This window comes from Scyliorhinus torazame, chromosome 2, assembly GCF_047496885.1.
Source record: "Scyliorhinus torazame isolate Kashiwa2021f chromosome 2, sScyTor2.1, whole genome shotgun sequence".
Taxonomy (NCBI): Eukaryota; Metazoa; Chordata; class Chondrichthyes; order Carcharhiniformes; family Scyliorhinidae; genus Scyliorhinus; species Scyliorhinus torazame.
In genome coordinates, this window is record NC_092708.1 from 206,263,001 (window position 1) to 206,285,833 (window position 22,833).

The window sequence follows — 22,833 nt, forward strand, 5'->3', positions numbered from 1 at the left end:
CGCAGGGCAGGTTAATATATTGGACAGTGTCTCTACACACAGGGCAGGTTAATATATTGGACAGTGTCTCTCTACACAGGACAGGTTAATATATTGGACAGTGTCTCTCCGCACAGGGCAGGTTAATATATTGGACAGTGTCTCTCTACACAGGGCAGGTTAATATATTGGACAGTGTCTCTCTACACAGGGCAGGTTAATATATTGGACAGTGTATCTCGACACAGGGCAGGTTAATATATTCTACAGTGTCTCTCCACACAGGGCAGGTTAATATATTGGACAGTGTCTCTCTACACAGGGCAGGTTAATATATTGGACAGTGTCTCTGTACGCAGGACAGGTTAATATATTGGACAGTGTCTCTGTACGCAGGGCAGGTTAATATATTGGACAGTGTCTCTCCACACAGGGCAGGTTAATATATTGGACAGTGTCTCTCCACACAGGGCAGGTTAATATATTGGACAGTGTCTCTCCACACAGGGCAGGTTAATATATTGGACAGTGTCTCTCCACACAGGGCAGGTTAATATATTGGACAGTGTCTCTCCGCACAGGGCAGGTTAATATATTGGACAGTGTCTCTCCACACAGGGCAGGTTAATATATTGGACAGTGTCTCTCCGCACAGGGCAGGTTAATATATTGGACAGTGTATCTCTACACAGGGCAGGTTAATATATTGGACAGTGTATCTCTACACAGGGCAGGTTAATATATTGGACAGTGTCTCTCCACACAGGGCAGGTTAATATATTGGACAGTGTCTCTCCACACAGGGCAGGTTAATATATTGGACAGTGTATCTCTACACAGGGCAGGTTAATATATTGGACAGTGTCTCTCCGCACAGGGCAGGTTAATATATTGGACAGTGTCTCTCCACACAGGGCAGGTTAATATATTGGACAGTGTATCTCTACACAGGGCAGGTTAATATATTGGACAGTGTATCTCTACACAGGGCAGGTTAATATATTGGACAGTGTATCTCTACACAGGGCAGGTTAATATATTGGACAGTGTCTCTCTACACAGGGCAGGTTAATATATTGGACAGTGTCTCTCTACACAGGGCAGGTTAATATATTGGACAGTGTATCTCTACACAGGGCAGGTTAATATATTGGACAGTGTCTCTCCGGACAGGGCAGGTTAATATATTGGACAGTGTCTCTCCACACAGGGCAGGTTAATATATTGGACAGTGTCTCTCCACACAGGACAGGTTAATATATTGGACAGTGTCTCTCCACACAGGACAGGTTAATATATTGGGCAGTGTCTCTTCGCACAGGGCAGGTTAATATATTGGACAGTGTCTCTCTACACAGGACAGGTTAATATATTGGACAGTGTCTCTCCACACAGGACAGGTTAATATATTGGACAGTGTATCTCTACACAGGGCAGGTTAATATATTGGACAGTGTCTCTCCGCACAGGGCAGGTTAATATATTGGACAGTGTCTCTCCACACAGGACAGGTTAATATATTGGGCAGTGTCTCTTCGCACAGGGCAGGTTAATATATTGGACAGTGTCTCTCCACACAGGACAGGTTAATATATTGGACAGTGTCTCTCCACTCAGGGCAGGTTAATATATTGGACAGTGTCTCTCTACACAGGACAGGTTAATATATTGGACAGTGTCTCTCTACACAGGGCAGGTTAATATATTGGACAGTGTCTCTCCACACAGGGCAGGTTAATATATTGGACAGTGTCTCTCCACACAGGACAGATTAATATATTGGACAGTGTCTCTCCACACAGGGCAGGTTAATATATTGGACAGTGTCTCTCCACACAGGACAGATTAATATATTGGACAGTGTCTCTCCACACAGGGCAGGTTAATATATTGGACAGTGTCTCTTCACGCAGGGCAGGTTAATATATTGGACAGTGTCTCTCCACACAGGACAGATTAATATATTGGACAGTGTCTCTCCGCACAGGACAGATTAATATATTGGACAGTGTCTCTCCGCACAGGACAGGTTAATATATTGGACAGTGTCTCTCCACACAGGACAGATTAATATATTGGACAGTGTCTCTCCACACAGGACAGATTAATATATTGGACAGTGTCTCTCCGCACAGGACAGGTTAATATATTGGACAGTGTCTCTCCACACAGGGCAGGTTAATATATTGGACAGTGTCTCTTCACGCAGGGCAGGTTAATATATTGGACAGTGTCTCTCCGCACAGGGCAGGTTAATATATTGGACAGTGTCTCTCCGCACAGGGCAGGTTAATATATTGGACAGTGTCTCTCTACACAGGACAGGTTAATATATTGGACAGTGTCTCTCTACACAGGACAGGTTAATATATTGGACAGTGTCTCTCCACACAGGACAGGTTAATATATTGGACAGTGTCCCTGTACACAGGGCAGGTTAATATATTGGACAGTGTCTCTCCACACAGGGCAGGTTAATATATTGGACAGTGTCTCTCCACACAGGGCAGGTTAATATATTGGACAGTGTCTCTCCGCACAGGACAGGTTAATATATTGGACAGTGTCTCTCTACACAGGACAGGTTAATATATTGGACAGTGTCTCTCTACACAGGGCAGGTTAATATATTGGACAGTGTCTCTCCACACAGGGCAGGTTAATATATTGGACAGTGTCTCTCCACACAGGACAGGTTAATATATTGGACAGTGTCTCTCTACACTGGACAGGTTAATATATTGGACAGTGTCTCTCTACACAGGGCAGGTTAATATATTGGACAGTTTCTCTCCACACAGGACAGGTTAATATATTGGACAGTGTCTCTCCACACAGGACAGGTTAATATATTGGACAGTGTCTCTCCACACAGGGCAGGTTAATATATTGGACAGTGTCTCTCCACACAGGACAGGTTAATATATTGGACAGTGTCTCTCTACACAGGACAGGTTAATATATTGGACAGTGTCTCTCTACACAGGGCAGGTTAATATATTGGACAGTGTCTCTCCACACAGGGCAGGTTAATATATTGGACAGTGTCTCTCCACACAGGACAGGTTAATATATTGGACAGTGTCTCTCTACACAGGACAGATTAATATATTGGACAGTGTCTCTCCGCACAGGGCATGTTAATATATTGGACAGTGTCTCTCCACACAGGGCAGGTTAATATATTCTACAGTGTCTCTCTACACAGGACAGGTTAATATATTGGACAGTGTCTCTCTACACAGGACAGGTTAATATATTGGACAGTGTCTCTCCACACAGGACAGGTTAATATATTGGACAGTGTCTCTCTACACAGGACAGGTTAATATATTGGACAGTGTCTCTCCACACAGGGCAGGTTAATATATTGGACAGTGTCTCTCTACACAGGAAATGTTAATATATTGGACAGTGTCTCTCTACACAGGGCAGGTTAATATATTGGACAGTGTCTCTCTACACAGGACAGGTTAATATATTGGACAGTGTCTCTCTACACAGGACAGGTTAATATATTGGACAGTGTCTCTCCACACAGGACAGATTAATATATTGGACAGTGTCTCTCCGCACAGGGCAGGTTAATATATTGGACAGTGTCTCTTCACGCAGGGCAGGTTAATATATTGGACAGTGTCTCTCCACACAGGGCAGGTTAATATATTGGACAGTGTCTCTCTACACAGGACAGATTAATATATTGGACAGTGTCTCTCCGCACAGGGCAGGTTAATATATTGGACAGTGTCTCTCCACTCAGGGCAGGTTAATATATTGGACAGTGTCTCTCCACACAGTACAGGTTAATATATTGGACAGTGTCTCTCCACACAGGACAGATTAATATATTGGACAGTGTCTCTCCGCACAGGGCAGGTTAATATATTGGACAGTGTCTCTCCACACAGGGCAGGTTAATATATTGGACAGTGTCTCTCCACACAGGACAGGTTAATATATTGGACAGTGTCTCTCCACACAGGACAGGTTAATATATTGGACAGTGTCTCTCCACACAGGACAGGTTAATATATTGGACAGTGTCTCTCTACACAGGACAGGTTAATATATTGGACAGTGTCTCTCTACACAGGACAGGTTAATATATTGGACAGTGTCTCTCTACACAGGACAGGTTAATATATTGGACAGTGTCTCTCTACACAGGACAGGTTAATATATTGGACAGTGTCTCTCCACACAGGGCAGGTTAATATATTGGACAGTGTCTCTCCACACAGGACAGGTTAATATATTGGACAGTGTCTCTCTACACAGGACAGGTTAATATATTGGACAGTGTCTCTCCACACAGGACAGGTTAATATATTGGACAGTGTCTCTCCGCACAGGGCAGGTTAATATATTGGACAGTGTCTCTCCACACAGAGCAGGTTAATATATTGGACAGTGTCTCTCCACACAGGACAGGTTAATATATTGGACAGTGTCTCTCCACATAGGACAGGTTAATATATTGGACAGTGTCTCTCTGCACAGGACAGGTTAATATATTGGACAGTGTCTCTCTACACAGGGCAGGTTAATATATTGGACAGTGCCTCTCCGCACAAGGCAGGTTTTCATATTGGACAGTGTCTCTCCACACAGGGCAGGTTAATATATTGGACAGTGTCTCTTCACGCAGGGCAGGTTAATATATTGGACAGTGTCTCTCCGCACAGGGCAGGTTAATATATTGGACAGTGTCTCTCCACACAGGGCAGGTTAATATATTGGACAGTGCCTCTCCGCACAGGGCAGGTTAATATATTGGACAGTGTCTCTCCACACAGGACAGATTAATATATTGGACAGTGTCTCTCCACACAGGGCAGGTTAATATATTGGACAGTGTCTCTTCACGCAGGGCAGGTTAATATATTGGACAGTGTCTCTCCACACAGGACAGATTAATATATTGGACAGTGTCTCTCCGCACAGGACAGATTAATATATTGGACAGTGTCTCTCCGCACAGGACAGGTTAATATATTGGACAGTGTCTCTCCACACAGGACAGATTAATATATTGGACAGTGTCTCTCCACACAGGACAGATAAATATATTGGACAGTGTCTCTCCGCACAGGACAGGTTAATATATTGGACAGTGCCTCTCCACACAGGGCAGGTTAATATATTGGACAGTGTCTCTTCACGCAGGGCAGGTTAATATATTGGACAGTGTCTCTCCGCGCAGGGCAGGTTAATATATTGGACAGTGTCTCTCCGCACAGGGCAGGTTAATATATTGGACAGTGCCTCTCTACACAGGACAGGTTAATATATTGGACAGTGTCTCTCTACACAGGACAGGTTAATATATTGGACAGTGTCTCTCCACACAGGACAGGTTAATATATTGGACAGTGTCTCTCTACACAGGGCAGGTTAATATATTGGACAGTGTCTCTCCACACAGGGCAGGTTAATATATTGGACAGTGTCTCTCCACACAGGGCAGGTTAATATATTGGACAGTGTCTCTCCGCACAGGACAGGTTAATATATTGGACAGTGTCTCTCTACACAGGACAGGTTAATATATTGGACAGTGTCTCTCTACACAGGGCAGGTTAATATATTGGACAGTGTCTCTCCACACAGGGCAGGTTAATATATTGGACAGTGTCTCTCCACACAGGACAGGTTAATATATTGGACAGTGTCTCTCTACACAGGACAGGTTAATATATTGGACAGTGTCTCTCTACACAGGGCAGGTTAATATATTGGACAGTGTCTCTCCACACAGGACAGGTTAATATATTGGACAGTGTCTCTCCACACAGGACAGGTTAATATTTTGGACAGTGTCTCTCCACACAGGGCAGGTTAATATATTGGACAGTGTCTCTCCACACAGGACAGGTTAATATATTGGACAGTGTCTCTCTACACAGGACAGGTTAATATATTGGACAGTGTCTCTCTACACAGGGCAGGTTAATATATTGGACAGTGTCTCTCCACACAGGGCAGGTTAATATATTGGACAGTGTCTCTCCACACAGGACAGGTTAATATATTGGACAGTGTCTCTCTACACAGGACAGATTAATATATTGGACAGTGTCTCTCCGCAAAGGGCAGGTTAATATATTGGACAGTGTCTCTCCACACAGGGCAGGTTAATATATTCTACAGTGTCTCTCTACACAGGACAGGTTAATATATTGGACAGTGTCTCTCTACACAGGACAGGTTAATATATTGGACAGTGTCTCTCCACACAGGACAGGTTAATATATTGGACAGTGTCTCTCTACACAGGACAGGTTAATATATTGGACAGTGTCTCTCCACACAGGGCAGGTTAATATATTGGACAGTGTCTCTCTACACAGGAAATGTTAATATATTGGACAGTGTCTCTCTACACAGGGCAGGTTAATATATTGGACAGTGTCTCTCTACACAGGACAGGTTAATATATTGGACAGTGTCTCTCTACACAGGACAGGTTAATATATTGGACAGTGTCTCTCCACACAGGACAGGTTAATATATTGGACAGTGTCTCTCCACACAGGACAGATTAATATATTGGACAGTGTCCTCCGCACAGGGCAGGTTAATATATTGGACAGTGTCTCTTCACGCAGGGCAGGTTAATATATTGGACAGTGTCTCTCCACACAGGGCAGGTTAATATATTGGACAGTGTCTCTCTACACAGGACAGATTAATATATTGGACAGTGTCTCTCCGCACAGGGCAGGTTAATATATTGGACAGTGTCTCACCACTCAGGGCAGGTTAATATATTGGACAGTGTCTCTCCACACAGTACAGGTTAATATATTGGACAGTGTCTCTCCACACAGGACAGATTAATATATTGGACAGTGTCTCTCCGCACAGGGCAGGTTAATATATTGGACAGTGTCTCTCCACACAGGGCAGGTTAATATATTGGACAGTGTCTCTCCACACAGGACAGGTTAATATATTGGACAGTGTCTCTCCACACAGGACAGGTTAATATATTGGACAGTGTCTCTCCACACAGGACAGGTTAATATATTGGACAGTGTCTCTCTACACAGGACAGGTTAATATATTGGACAGTGTCTCTCTACACAGGACAGGTTAATATATTGGACAGTGTCTCTCTACACAGGACAGGTTAATATATTGGACAGTGTCTCTCTACACAGGACAGGTTAATATATTGGACAGTGTCTCTCCACACAGGGCAGGTTAATATATTGGACAGTGTCTCTCCACACAGGACAGGTTAATATATTGGACAGTGTCTCTCTACACAGGACAGGTTAATATATTGGACAGTGTCTCTCCACACAGGACAGGTTAATATATTGGACAGTGTCTCTCCGCACAGGGCAGGTTAATATATTGGACAGTGTCTCTCCACACAGAGCAGGTTAATATATTGGACAGTGTCTCTCCACACAGTACAGGTTAATATATTGGACAGTGTCTCTCCGCACAGGGCAGGTTAATATGTTGGACAGTGTCTCTCCACACAGAGCAGGTTAATATATTGGACAGTGTCTCTCCACACAGGACAGGTTAATATATTGGACAGTGTCTCTTCGCACAGGGCAGGTTAATATATTGGACAGTGTCTCTCCACACAGAGCAGGTTAATATATTGGACAGTGTCTCTCCACACAGGACAGGTTAATATATTGGACAGTGTCTCTCCGCACAGGGCAGGTTAATATATTGGACAGTGTCTCTCCACACAGAGCAGGTTAATATATTGGACAGTGTCTCTCCACACAGGTCAGGTTAATATATTGGACAGTGTCTCTCCACACAGGACAGGTTAATATATTGGACAGTGTCTCTCCACACAGAGCAGGTTAATATATTGGACAGTGTCTCTCCACACAGGACAGGTTAATATATTGGACAGTGTCTCTCCACACAGAGCAGGTTAATATATTGGACAGTGTCTCTCCACACAGGACAGGTTAATATATTGGACAGTGTCTCTCCACACAGGACAGGTTAATATATTGGACAGTGTCTCTCCACACAGGACAGGTTAATATATTGGACAGTGTCTCTCCACACAGAGCAGGTTAATATATTGGACAGTGTCTCTCCACACAGTACAGGTTAATATATTGGACAGTGTCTCTCCGCACAGGGCAGGTTAATATATTGGACAGTGGCTCTCTACACAGGGCAGGTTAATATATTGGACAGTGTCTCTCCACACAGGACAGGTTAATATATTGGACAGTGTCTCTCCACACAGGACAGGTTAATATATTGGACAGTGTCTCTCTACACAGGACAGGTTAATATATTGGACAGTGTCTCTCTACACAGGGCAGGTTAATATATTGGACAGTGTCTCTGTACACAGGGCAGGTTAATATATTGGACAGTGTCTCTCCACACAGGGCAGGTTAATATATTGGACAGTGTCTCTCTACACAGGGCAGGTTAATATATTGGACAGTGTCTCTGTACACAGAACAGGTTAATATATTGGACAGTATCTCTCTACACAGGACAGGTTAATATATTGGACAGTGTCTCTCTACACAGGACAGGTTAATATATTGGACAGTGTCTCTCTACACAGGACAGGTTAATATATTGGACAGTGTCTCTCCACACAGGGCAGGTTAATATATTGGACAGTGTCTCTCTACACAGGACAGGTTAATATATTGGACAGTGTCTCTCTACACAGGGCAGGTTAATATATTGGACAGTGTCTCTCTACACAGGGCAGGTTAATATATTGGACAGTGTCTCTCTACACAGGGCAGGTTAATATATTGGGCAGTGTCTCTTCGCACAGGGCAGGTTAATATATTGGACAGTGTCTCTCTACACAGGGCAGGTTAATATATTGGGCAGTGTCTCTTCGCACAGGGCAGGTTAATATATTGGACAGTGTCTCTCCACACAGAACAGGTTAATATATTGGACAGTGTATCTCGACACAGGGCAAGTTAATATATTCTACAGTGTCTCTCCACACAGGGCAGGTTAATATATTGGACAGTGTCTCTCTACACAGGACAGGTTAATATATTGGACACTGTCTCTCTACACAGGACAGGTTAATATATTGGACACTGTCTCTCTACACAGGACAGGTTAATATATTGGACAGTGTCTCTCCACACAGGGCAGGTTAATATATTGGACACTGTCTCTCTACACAGGACAGGTTAATATATTGGACACTGTCTCTCTACACAGGACAGGTTAATATATTGGACAGTGTCTCTCCACACAGGGCAGGTTAATATATTGGACAGTGTCTCTCTACACAGGGCAGTTTAATATATTGGACAGTGTCTCTCTACACAGGACAGGTTAATATATTGGACAGTGTCTCTCCACACAGGGCAGGTTAATATATTGGACAGTGTCTCTCTACACAGGGCAGGTTAATATATTGGACAGTGTCTCTTTACACAGGGCAGGTTAATATATTGGGCAGTGTCTCTCCGCACAGGGTCTGTGCCCATCTCAGACAGTGACTATGAAATGATTTGTACGAGTCGCCTGCCGGCCATGTTTTCAGTTAGGTCTGGGGCTTGGGTGCATGATAAATTGTTTGGTTGGCCAGCCCTCCACCTTGATGCCCATCTCCATGCCGAACCACATAGCGGTCTAGGTGGGCATCACTGAAATTGTCAGCCTACCTGCCATATGTAAATAATTATTTAATTTTACTTGTGCCTCTTAAGCAAACCTATTGACCTGGATTATATGCTGTCCATGTCACAATTTGCTTGGCATAGGCAGTCATACCTGAATGGGTGGGCCATTTTCCTCTGAACTATGTTTAGAAAGACGAGTAGGAAGGGGGGCCACATCAATCGGGCTATGACCTCTGTGTAACAGGAGCACCCCCCTCCACCCTGCACTGCCAGCCCTCCAAAATCCGGTTGTCCCGTCTCCCCCTCACATTCCCCTTCTTATCCCCCTTCCCCTCCTCTCCCCCCTCCACCCCTCTTCCCCACCCTTGTTACCCCCCCTTCTCCCCCCTCTCCCTACCCTCCCAATCCAATCAGGTTGGCTGGCACCTCCTGAGGGTGGTACCTCTTCACAACTGAAGAGGGAAGTCCCACTCTTAGCTACTTTGACCCACTCTAAGTGCGTTATGGTTGCTGGGTAGTATACTTCCAGACAGGTAGGTTTCCGGCCAACTTTCCTTCCAGGGCTGGTGGGCTGACTGCACAAAATGCAGAAATTCAGCCCTTTGTCAGTCTGGGCTACAGGACAGGGCAAGGGAAGGGAAATCAGCCATGGGTCCAGCTCTTGATGATTGTCCAGGGATGCCTGCTGGGTTAATGAGTGGAGCTTGGGTGAAATCAGGGTTGTGACGCCCTTTGTAATCGGGCGTTCTATCAGTCATCAACGCCAAGCCACGGGCATGAACAAATTGCCAGGTGGTTGTGACACTGAAAGGCAGCTGGTGTCCATGAACTCAGACCTTCAGGAGAGCATAGGGAGGGGTTTGCAAAAATTGGTTGTAAGAAGCAGCTAGTAAGTAACGATTGCAGAAATCTTGTTTTCAATGCTTAGTGCAATCAAGAACCTCAAATGGATTGCTGGAGGAACATATACTGGGACGGCACTGGACTGGTCAAAGACAGCCTTCCGAGGATCAATTACCCAAGCACGAGTTGCCCTGGTCCTCACTGATGGGCGGACAGACCAGCGGGATGATCTCAAATCATTGTCATCACTCTGTAAGGAAGCTAATGTAAGGTCCTTTTCCTTCATTCCATCTCTTATTATAGGCAACATTATCTTTCATTTCAATTTCTTGGAGAGTTGGGAGAAGTTGAAGATTGTTCTCCTTAGAGTTGAAGAGGTTAAGAGGAGATTTGATAGTGATGTGCAAAATCATGATGGGCTCTGATAGAATAGGTCGGGAGAACACTGACAGGAAGTTTGGTAACCGAAGGAGATAGGGAGAGCTTTTTTATGGTGCAGTGAAGTTTTATTGTTCTGGAATGTACGACATGAAGGAATGGTGGTAACAAATTCAATCATAACTTTCAAATGGATAAATACTTGAAATGGAAAGTTTATTGGGCCATACCGAAAGCACAGTGGGCAGAATTGCCCCTTTCTTGGCTCTTTTTTCCTGCTCATTCTCTCCTTGCAGCAATATTGTTGTTTTGATCATGTGCGTTAAAAGGTGAGAATCTCCCTCCCACTGGCCCAAAGTACTGTCTACTGTTGTGTTAAGCTGCTCACCCACTGGAGTCTTTAACCCCGCTGACCCGGGACCAAAAAGGAGGGCCCATCCCGGGCATGCACTGAATGCCTGCCAGTTGGTTTCCCCATGCACTGGCAAGCACCCCCCAACCATCTCCAGATAAGGGCAAAATGCCCACGGTGCGAGGAAGCGGTCATTCATGGGGCACTGAAGTGGCTTCATAGTCCTCTTGGCAGACAGCCCATCTGTCTCTGGCAATTTAAAGGCATGTCAATGGGAACATGTTGGGCATGCCATCTCACATGAACCACTACATTTTACCAGCCTTCCTCCCTTCCAGCCTGTCCCCAGAGGGGCCAGTAAAATCCCGCCCCATAGCTCTATAATCTCCTCAAACCAGGCAAACCTGCAGAATCTCGGTGCCCCTCGAATTCTGGCTTCTTCTGTCTCCATTTTTCTCTTTCTCCCCATCACTTGGCTGTCCCTTCATCTGCTCACACTGTGAAGTTTGGAATTCCTTCCCTAAACCTCGCCACCTCTCCATCTCGCTCTCCTACTTTAAGATGCTCCTTAAAACTAACCTCTTTAACCAAACCTTCGGTCACCAGGCCTAACATTTCCTTACGTGGCTCGGTGTCAGATTCTGCTTGTGTGACGTATCGACTATGTTAAAGGCGCTATATAAATTCTGGCTTTTTAATGTTGGTTTTTGAGGCTGTATGTGCATCAAAAGACACTTTAGTCAAAGGATGCTTAATACAGCCAGCAAGAACAATTTGCATTCTTACAACAACTTTAACATAGAAAAGGTCCCAACTCGGAGAAGTGAAGATACCTGGGGATAGCCAATCTGATTTTTCTTTTGACCATTATTGGAGCTGAGCACTAACCCACTTAAAACAAACCACACAATTGTTTCCATTAAACTAGGGGACAAAGGAGTGCCAGACAAACAGGTTACGCATTCATTTCTTAATGTCGCCTTTGTAACTTCTAGCTACAGCTGAGAATTGAATCTGATTCAGCTGTAATGCACTCCAAAGCTGATAGTTCCCCCACTCCTCACAAATCCACTCACTCTCTGGACTCAGTGGATCAGTGCTAAGAGTGTGGAAACTGTTTGCAGCTGAGGAGAGGGGGAACAAAAAACATCTTGATTTGACCATGAGCTGAGCTTCAAAACCCCTTATATCCAGTCCATCATTTTCTGTTTAGTCTCTAATTGCATCGTACGTCTTGCCTCATCAATATGGTTTCACCTGAAAAATTCTCCAATGCTCTACTTATTGACTTCCTGAACTCCTGCCTACAAAAGATTCACCAAGAACCCTTCCATCTGCATCCTGCCTCATGCTCCGGCCTACTCAGCTATAAGCCCTGTGCACCCCACTTTCGCTTGGCTCCGTGTTGCCCGATACTTTGGATTTCACAATCCTCTGTGCCTTTGCCACTGCTTCAGCCATTCAAGCTTCGGTACCCCCAGACTATTCCAAAGTTCTCTCAGTCAGGTTTCCATCTCCCACCCTCCATAAACTTCATCCAAATCTCTGCTGCCATATCTTGACTCCCATGAAGTCCTGTAGACCCTATCACCCTTTCCCCATCTGGCAAGGCCTCGATTTTAACATCCAGTCTGACAATCCTTCGGGATGTCTGTACTTCTCCAACTCTGACCTTGGGCGTCATTCTCCGACCCCCCGCCGGGTCGGAGAATGGCCGTAGGCCGCCGTGAATCCCGCCCCCGCCCCCGCCGAAGTCTCCGGTACCGGAGATTGGGCAGGGGCGGGAATCGGGCCGCGCCGGTTGACGGGACCCCCCGCTGGATTCTCCGGCCTGGATGGGCCGAAGTCCCGCCCAGAAATTGCCTGTCCCGCCGGCGTAAATCAAACCTGGTATTTACCGGCGGGACCAGGCGGCGTGGGCGGGCTCCGGGGTCCTGGGGGGGGGCGCGGGGCGATCTGACCCTGGGGGGTGCCCCCACAGTGGCCTGGCCCGCGATCGGGGCCCACCAATCCGCGGGCGGGCCTGTGCCATGGGGGCACTCTTTCCCTTCCGCCTCCGCTACGGCCTCCACCATGGCGGAGGCGGAAGAGACTCTCCCCACTGCGCATGCGCGGGAAACTGACAGCGGCCGCTGACGCTCCCGCGCATGCGCCAGGAAACTGTCAGCGGCCACTGACGCTCCCGCGCATGCGCCGCATTTCCGTGCCAGCTGGCGGGGCAACAAACGCCATTTCCGCCAGCTGGCGGGGCGGAAATCCCTCCGGCGCCGGCCTAGCCCCTCAATGTTGGGGCTAGGCCGCCAAAGATGCGGAGCATTCCGCACCTTTGGGCCGGCGCGATGCCCGTCTGATTGGCACCGTGTTTGGCGCCAGTCGGCGGACATCGCGCCGTTGAGGGAGAATTCCGCCCCTTATGTGCATCCCTTTGCCCTTTCTTTCTAGGCTGTGCATTCAATTGTCTAGGCCCTAAGCTCCCTAAACCTCCCTACTTCACTCATCTCCTTTACGGTGCTCCTTAAGTCCTACCTTTTTGGCCAGGTTGAAAACCTGCCCTGTATGTCCTTAAGTGGCTCAGTGTCAAATTTTGTCAGATCGTTCCTTGGGAGTTTTTGCTGCACAAAATACAAATACAATTTTTTATTTTTGGTGCAGTAATCCTTTCTTGGATATACTTCAACATCCTTCTCCAAGGGGTGGCACAGTGGTTAGCACTGCTGCCTCACAGCGCCATGGACCCGAGTTCAATTCCAGCCTTGGGTCACTGTTTGTCTGGAGTTTGAACTTTCTCCCCGTGCCTGTGTGGGTTTCCTCCGGATGCTGCGGCTTCCTCCCAGAGTCCAAAGGTGTGCAGGTTCCGTGGATTGGTCATGATAAATTACCCCTTAGTTTCCAAAGATGTGCAGGTTAGCTGTGGTTATTGGGTCACGGGGCAGTGGGTCTAGGTGGGGTGCTCTATCAGAGGGTCGGTGCAGACTGGATGGGCCAAATCGCCTCCTTCTGCGCAGTTAGAATTCTATGAACGATACATTCAACTGCTCACCTGGCTCCAGTCAACTGAACAACTGTTACCTGATCAACTGTCCTTGCAGACCCTTCTGCCCGCTATACACTGCCTTTCCACCTAAGCCACTCATTTACTACCCGTTGTGTTCCAGGTGGTCTCGGTTGGCGTGAGTGATATTTTCCGTAATAATCCAGCCTCAGAAAGCCTCAAGCAGATTGCTTGTGAAGCATCGTCAGCTCCTGGGCTCAGCCTGCAACGGGACAACTTCATGGAGCTGCTGGAAGATACCTTCCTTGAAAATGTAACTCAATTCATCTGCAAAGGTACACCAGAGGGCAGCACAACGCCCGCTCACAAGGCCAAGACCTCCCCTTAAGAGACTGACCCTCTGCTCCTTATTTTTATTGGGTTTTTAACAAAATGCAATCATTAATGGATATCTTTTCATTAATATTTTGTGTTTCCTCTTACAGAAAAGAAATGTCCAGACTATTCTTGCTCCAGTAAGTAGACTTTGAATGTGTTTCCTTATAAATTAAGAACAAAGGCAGTGACTTTAAAGTGAGGATTGAGGTCAGTCCAACCAGAGATTTAGGGGCATGGAGGCCTGGTGGATATTAATGGTGGTGGATTCAGCCCTGTTTGAGCAGGAGTGTCAGTGACCACAGCCAGGGACCTGTGAAAATAGAGATTCTGTGACTACCAGAGCAAGTCAGATGCAGGGAATTCTGTAGCGAATAAATCACCCCTTGACTCCTCAAAGCCTTCCCACTATCGAGATGGCACAAGTCAGGAGTGTGATGGAATACTCTTGACTCATCTTGTTGGGTGCAGCTTCAACATCACTCAAGAAGCTCAACACCATCCAGGACAAAGCAGCCCCGCTTGATTGGCATCCCACCCACCACATTCAACATTCACTCCCTCTACAACTGACGCACAGTGACTGCAGCATGCACCATCTGCACAATGCACTGAAGCAAGTCATTAAGGCTCCTTTGAATGCACCTTGCAAACCCAGAACGTCCTATATGTAGAAGGACAACAGATTCAGGGGAACACCATCATCTGTAGGTTCCCCTCCAAGTTACACCCTGACTTGGAAATATTTTGCCATTCCTTCACTGTTGCTGGGTTAGAATCCTGGAACTCCCTCCCTAACAGCACTGTGTGTGTTCCTACACCACAAGGACTGCAGTGGTTCTAGGGGTACTCGGCACCACCTTCTCAAGGGAAATTAGGACAAGGCGACAAATGCTGGCCTAGCCAGTGATACCCATGAGCTATGAAGAGAATATTTTTAAAAAGTCGAGGAAGAGTCTGGTGTAATCCAAATGCATTGGAGACATGGGGCTCCGTCAATGGGTTTGAAGGTGGGGCAGAAGGAGGGGGCACAAACAGGGCAAACTAGATAGTAGATAATAGAAACTGAGTGCTGTCAGATTTGTAGATAAGACTCGAGGCCATGGGTAGTAATGTGGGCATCCAAAAATTTGACATTTACCCCTTAATGGCGACAGAATTGTTTCATCCATTGTTGAGAGCATTAACAGTGACTATTTTCTCCGCAGTTCAATTCAACACATCAACGGACATCACCTTCCTAGTTGACAGTTCCACCAGTGTAGGGAACAAGAACTTTGAGACCACCAAGACCTTTGTCAAGCGGCTGGCAGAGCGCTTCCTGGACGCCAAGGTCAAAGCCGCGGTGCGCTTGGCGGTGATTCAGTACAGCAAAAACCAGGAGATCGAGGTGCAGTTCTCCGATAACTATGGGGAGGCCGCAGAGAGGATCAATCAGATGGTGTTCATGAATGACGCGACGGATGTCGGAGCCGCCTTGAGCCGCGTGATTGCAAACTACCGGGACAACAGTCGGAATGCCAAGAGGAAGGTCCTCTTGTTCACTGATGGCAGATCCCAGGGAGATCTGGTGCACAATATAGAACAGCAAGCACAAGCAGTAAAAGCAGCTAATGTCGACATGTACGTCATTGCTGTGGGTGACCAGGTTCATGAGACCAATCTGCGGGCTTTGGTAGCCGGCCAGGCCATTGACTATGATATAGATCACGGTGCTCGCCATCTCTTCCGGGTGAAGGACTACCCCACTCTTTTGAAAGGTGTATTTTACCAAACGATTAGCAAACAAATGTCACTCAATTAATAATGAAGAAATCCTTAGGCCCTCTAAGCTCCTCTATTTTACGCATTTTGATAAGGTGGTTACTATCTTTGGAAATTTACTTTCTTAGGATTGATATTTACTTTACAAAGAGATTTTGCTTCCTAGAATACTATACCCCCTTTCACTGTCCCCTTTCCATTAAAGTTTTCACCGATGCATAGGCCTAATGTCCTTATAGGCCTCATACCTCCATCTATTCTCTTCTAACTGGGAATGTGGGTAAACCTTGCCTTCTCATTGCTGCGCCATGCACAGCCAGCAAAGACATACTTTCCTGAAGTTAAGGTGAGTCAAGGTGGTTTACTTTGCATGTTCCACTGGAGCTGCCTTTGTATTGTTTCGAAATAGCCGCAGGGATAGAAACTGCCCATTGTTATGCCCATTTTCTGGGCCCACAATGTCTGGGGTTCACCCTTTTTTGGAGGTAAACCAACTAATTTTGCAGTACATTTTGAAGGCCTGGAAAATGCTGCATTGGCTTGGGGTGAATTTTCAAATTTCTGGAAACTAAATTAGAGTTTTAGCCCCTTGCATGTGCCACTGAGCAGGCTGTTTTAGGATCCTATTGAGAAACCATGCTACAGGGAGCACTTGAGCACTGGGCCTGCCCAGCTTGGGCTTTCTTGGCACAGTTGCGGTTTAGTAAATGGCTGTCACCAGAAAGTTAAGTTCACAGCATTCTTGCTGGTCACAATTGGCAGCACCCTCTCCCCACCCTGTGATCCCACCCCACCGCCATGCTTACCTGAGGGTAGCTGCTGGTGAGGCATTTTGCCTGCACACTGGCAAGTAGTCTCTAGATGCATTACAGGCCTAATGCCCATGTGCTCTCAGGGCCTGCCACGTCCAGACAGGCATTGTGCCTGATTTGTTCCAATCATTGCCCCAAATCAGTCTCTAAAGAATTGTTGTGCCCTTGTTGAGTACTTGCAAAACCGATCAGAGGCTTGCGAGACACAGCTGCGACTTTTAGAAAGGCCATTTCACTCCCGGCTACCTGCTCCCTTTTTCAACCTTTGTAGGATCTGAAATAAAAGAAGTGGGATCTAATAGAAAGCTCTATTCCTCTGGAAGTCCCCATGGGTCCATACTCTTTGGTATCTCTTAATAAAATATTCTGTACATATCTGAGCAGTTGGAGTGAATTCATTCCAGCAATTCCTTCCACTATAATCAACTGTTAGCTGACAGAATTGGCCAAAAGCACTGCACTGACATCTCAACAGTTATTCCACTAGATCACTGCAACTTTGCGTTGTACTGTAACCTGTGACAAAATGCCGGTTGAAAATGTTCCCCAAACATCCCCGTCCAAGCCTTTGACTGCATTTAAGACCATTGACGGTCAGACTTTCCGCCATCCATTGAGTGCAGGTCACGTGACTCATAGGTTCAGGCTACATGACCTTAAGGCTATTTATGCTTTATTGGCTGCAGAACTCCAAGCTTTGGATGCGGGAGTTGGAAGGACATTTTGCAATTGAGCAATTAGTTGTTTATAGCCCACCTAAATATTTAAAATGTCAGTACAAGTGCGGTTCAGATCATTCTCCTCAAATTATTCTTGTCGCTATGAATTGAAAGCAAATATTTGAGAGAAACAGATTGCTTCTGCATTGTTTATGTGCCATCATAACTGCTGTTTATGTCCAGATGAGAAACAGGCACCAGGGAAGGTCATTAAAACAAACAGTTGTAAATGAGACCAAGGGAAAATTGGACGTGTATAAATGGGAATCGAAAGACAATTGGTTGTCCTTCTGATGAGAGACAGAATTGAAGTATACAGTGTGAAGGAGGCTAGTTGGTGCGGATTTAGAAAAAGGGAACAGGCTTATTGGGTCTAGCATTAATTGCCAAATGTCCTTGTGTTAATGTGCTTCAGAATCAAATGTTTGACAGATCTTGCCATCATTACGTCAGTATAGCAGGTACAGATAAACCTATTAGTATTACATAGCACATGGAGTGTGATCTTTTCCTCATGTTTGGTGTGGAAGATCACAATTGAAAATGACTTTTCAGAAAGAAGGTGTTACCCAATGGATTATTTAAGATTTCTGTACAATGAAGATATCACTCTAAGGGATGACAAAAAGTGGATCCTTGGTGGATGTTTTATATGGTAGAGAATGATTCTAGGAGAATGCTTTGGAAGCTGCATTCATGCTGAGACCTAACCCATTCAACTTTTTCTTTTAGTGTATAAACTGTTATGATCAACAAGTAGCCATTTTGAATGTAAATAAAAGTTACTTTAAAGTAATCTTATACTGGTGCTATGAGCATAGAGGATGATCTAAAGGAAATGTACAACACAAGTCACTTTTCGGACCATTGTGTGAGATAAAAATCAGCTTTAATCTATTTGTATTTCGCGGAACTCCTTTTGTACTTGTAAAATATAGACTTTTTTTACATGATCTGTACCACGTTTGCAGTCGCATTTGTAATGGCACAGTTAGGGATCATATATGGATTAGGTCATCAGTACTTAATAAACGGTTTTCATGTTCACTGCCATTATATTACTGTCTCGCAATTGCTTTTGGTTATTAAATTTCTGCTTATCCTTTATTTAACGCATGCATCTTATAATACAGTTGATATGAGGTTAATAAGGCAGCCCCATGTGTTAAATCCTTCAAGTGTTGTGTACTACATTGAGTAAGACTAGCACATGCTCAACTGCAAGAACTTCTCCAACAGAACAGAGAGGGCAGTTCTTACAATATACTACACTCCCTCCCTCATTAAAAAAAACAATGCATACATTAAAATGAAAAATATTACATGTGCATTAAATACATGATGACTAACCCAATATCAATAATACATGAAATTTAACAGGTTGGGTTGCATATTTGTTTTTAGTTTAATCTCAACCAAGACATATATGACTGGTGCAACCAGAGTAATCTACGTGTGGAAAAGAAAGTTTTTTCTCAACACCAGTGTGTGTTTAACAAAAATATCATCATTTGACCAGAAATTTGAAAAGAACATCTTTCTTCCTCCTTCCCTCATACTTTCAATTAATGTAGGCTTTTTGTCTGGGTGTCTCCTTCCATCCCCATTAGCTGGACTCTGCTGTCTCAGCATCTCTGACTGTGTCAAATCTGAACTTTGCCAGTGACTACTGTGGTGAATGTATTGCTGTAACAATTCACCATGTGCATATCTGTATTACGCTGTTGCCCATGTGGGCTCCACCTATGGACCATTGTAAGGTATTACCTATGATGTAGCATGTTGGGGCCTGTGTGGGCTCCGCCCCTGGCTCCACCCCTTGAGGGGAGGTAGAAAGAGCAGTCGCCCTGTATGCGGCTCCCACTAACAGAAAAGTCGCAGGCATGCACTGTTCTAGTTGATTAAAGCCACAGTTTACTTCTACTCCTGGTTTCGTGTGAATTGATGATCGCATCAACTACCAATTCCACTTAACAATTTTCTTAAAGACCCTGATTCATTTTGCTCTACCCATGGATTCTGTGATACTGGTAAACGAACAAGCCGGGATTTTTGCAATGAAGGAAAGGCTCCATGCTTGCGCAAAAACAGTGTTTAAACACGGAATGCAGAAGTCCCATCCCTGCATCTGGCACCCACCATTTTTGCTGCAGCTTCAATAAATTTTGCCACCCAGGTTTCTGAAATACTGGGATTTAAGTTATTTAGTGAGGTCAGGTACCCTTTTTGAAAGGCCAGGTAGCCTTTTGGATAGGTTAAGGTACACTTTCGGCGAGGTCTTGTATGCTTTTGGAGAGGATAGGTTTCCCTTTGAGATTGTTAACAGTAGGCATGAATGAATGTTAAAAAAGTAGATAAGCTCATTGGAACTGTCAATCTGTCAAGTAATTTGAATCAACTGCCACTAAATGTTGAAAAAAAAACACACTGGCAGCCTACAGTTGAAAAACATTAGCACTTGCAATTTCAATCGATATTCATTGAAATTAGCCTGAGAGCTATCATTATAGTGTTATTCATTCTTGATTGCTTTCACAACCTATCATTGTCACAGCATGTAAGCCCACAGTTTGATTAAAAGTTCCAGGCAGTTATAAAAAGATGGTGGGTGGAATTTTCCGTTAGCCAACGCCAAAATTGGGGCGTGCGATCAGGTGGAGAATAGCTTCTGACGGCAAAATCGTGGCAGGCTCCGGTTTGACGCCAAATCCCAATGCTCCGTCACCTCGAAAATGGCGTCAATTCAATGCATGCCGCGCATACTTTAAACACCGTTTGCATATCATTAGTGGGCCCAGCCGCAATTCTCCACCTCCGATGGTCTGAGTCCCGATGGCACGGTCCACGTGTGCTCTCAAAAATCATGAACCTGGCATGGTGGCTACTGAGAGAGAGAAAGAGGGCACACGGACAGTGTCCAACACCGCCATACTTCGCCGACAGCCGTGCCACTGACCAGAGGCTTCTTCCAGAGCTGGGGGGAGTAGTGGGGGTGGCCAGAAGGTGGGCTGTGGGATCGGGGTGGACGGGTACGCAACACCATTACCGCAGCCGGCAAAGCAGCCATGCGGCTGCACATGCCGCTGAGAGCCCGCTTTAAACCTGGCATCCTGGGTCACATAGGTGAACCCCCTCGGGGCACACCCCTGGGTGCCACCTGGCCCCAGCCGACCATCAGTTGTATGGGCGCTCCACGTCCTGTCCCATCTTTTGGGCTATGATAAGTGTGTGTGTGGGGAGTGTATGTTTATGCACGGCTGCAGCTTGTCAACCCTGTGAGTGTTGATCATGGATCTGGCGAATCCTGCACCGTTTTCCTTGGGAATCGATGGTGTTCCATGTGAAACCGGTGCTAGCCCCTCACCAGTAGCGGATTCGGTGCCGGCGCGACGCCAATTTTCCTGTTGTAAAAGTCCATGGATTCTCCGTTGACATCAACACTTAGTCCCAAAAACGGAGAATCCAGTCTACTGTCTTTGATATGGGACTAGGAATGCAAATGTTTGTTTCATAAGTATTACAATCACATATCAGACCAGAACCGTACCTAGGATACTGGAAAGAAACCTCAATATTTTATAATAATAATAATTGCTTATTGTCACAAGTAGGCTTCAATGAAGTTACTGTGAAAAGTCCCTAGTCGCCACATTCCGGCGCCTGTTTGGGGAGGCTGGTACGGAAATTGAACCCACGCTGCTGTCTTGTTCTGCATTACAAGCACGCTGTTCAGTCCACTGTGCTTTACAGCAATGTTCTTTGAGAAAGAGAAATTTCATGTCACTGCTTTAAAGAAAAGATCTGACTCTTGTCAGAACCATGCAGAAACTGTGGCTGTATTTAATCAGAAGCTGCTTCTCAGCTTGTTTCAATTCCCGTTTTTGCCAGACAAGTCTGCACTTGGGAAGAAGGAAGAGAGATGACTTGATAGAGGTGTACAAGGTGATGAGAGGCATGGATAGAGTGGATAGCCAGAAACTTTTCCCCAAGGCAGAAATGGCTGTCATGAGGGGACATAATTTTAAGGTGATTGGAGGAAGGTACAGGAGAAATGTCAGAGATAGTTCTTTACACAGAGAGTGGTGGGTGCGTGGAATGCACTGCCAGTGGAGGTGGTGGAGTCAGAGTCATTAGGGACATTTAAGCAACTCTTGTACAGGCACATGGACAGCAGTAAATTGAATGGGTGTAGGTTAGGTTGGTTTTAGATTAGGATAAATGGTTGGCACAACATCGTGGGCTGAAGGGCCTGTACTGTGCTGTACAGTTCTATGTTCTAAGTGAATTAACCAATAACAGAAAAATACCTTAAGTATTTGGATCCTAGATGCCCAATAATTACAGTCACCAGTTTAAAAACAATTACTGTTCATTTACAACAAGAACTATAATGAAATATGCAGCAAAAGCAACTGGTTAACTATTACCTAATTCCTAATTTCCCAATTTAACTTGCCCCACCCTGTGTACACATACACAAGACAGACAAACACTGACAGGAGGAGAGGGGTGAAAATCATAAGTAAAAGGAAAAGGGAATCTATGTTTCAGATGTTGTTTTTTAGAACCTTTCTCCTCTTCAAACTTTGCATTCAGTTCAAGGTTTTTACTGTATATTCATTCAGGGGCGACATTCTCCGACCCCCCGCCGGGTCGGAGAATCGCCGGGGGCTGGCGTGAATCCCGCCCCCGCTGGTTGCCGAAGTCTCTGGCACCGGATATTCGGCAGGAGCGGGAATCGCGCCGCGCCGGTTGGCGGGCCCCCCCGCCCGATTCTCCGGCCCGGATGGGCCGAAGTCCGCCGATAAATTGCCTGTCCCGCCGGCGTAAATTAAATCACCTACCTTACCAGCGGGACAAAGCGGCGTGGGCGGGCTCCGGGGTCCTGGGGGGAGCGCGGGGTGATCTGGTCCCGGGGGGTGCCCCCACGGTGGCCTGGCCCGCGATCGGGGCCCACCGATCCGCGGGCGGGCCTGTGCCGTGGGGGCACTCTTTCCCTTTTGCCTCCACC

At 45.8% G+C, this 22,833-nt stretch overlaps 1 protein-coding gene across 1 annotated transcript in view; it reads left to right on the plus strand.

The window, feature by feature from the left end:
* col6a1 (collagen, type VI, alpha 1) overlaps nucleotides 1–18,875 on the plus strand; it is a 128,575-nt gene extending 109,700 nt beyond the window's left edge. Inside the window, exons 32-35 of the mRNA XM_072483020.1 lie at nucleotides 10,516–10,696; nucleotides 14,316–14,487; nucleotides 14,638–14,667; nucleotides 15,736–18,875. Coding sequence (XP_072339121.1) covers nucleotides 10,516–10,696; nucleotides 14,316–14,487; nucleotides 14,638–14,667; nucleotides 15,736–16,331 — 979 coding nt within the window. The 3' untranslated portion in view covers nucleotides 16,332–18,875. The remainder of the gene's footprint in view (nucleotides 1–10,515; nucleotides 10,697–14,315; nucleotides 14,488–14,637; nucleotides 14,668–15,735) is intronic.
* Nucleotides 18,876–22,833: the final 3,958 nt, after the last annotated feature.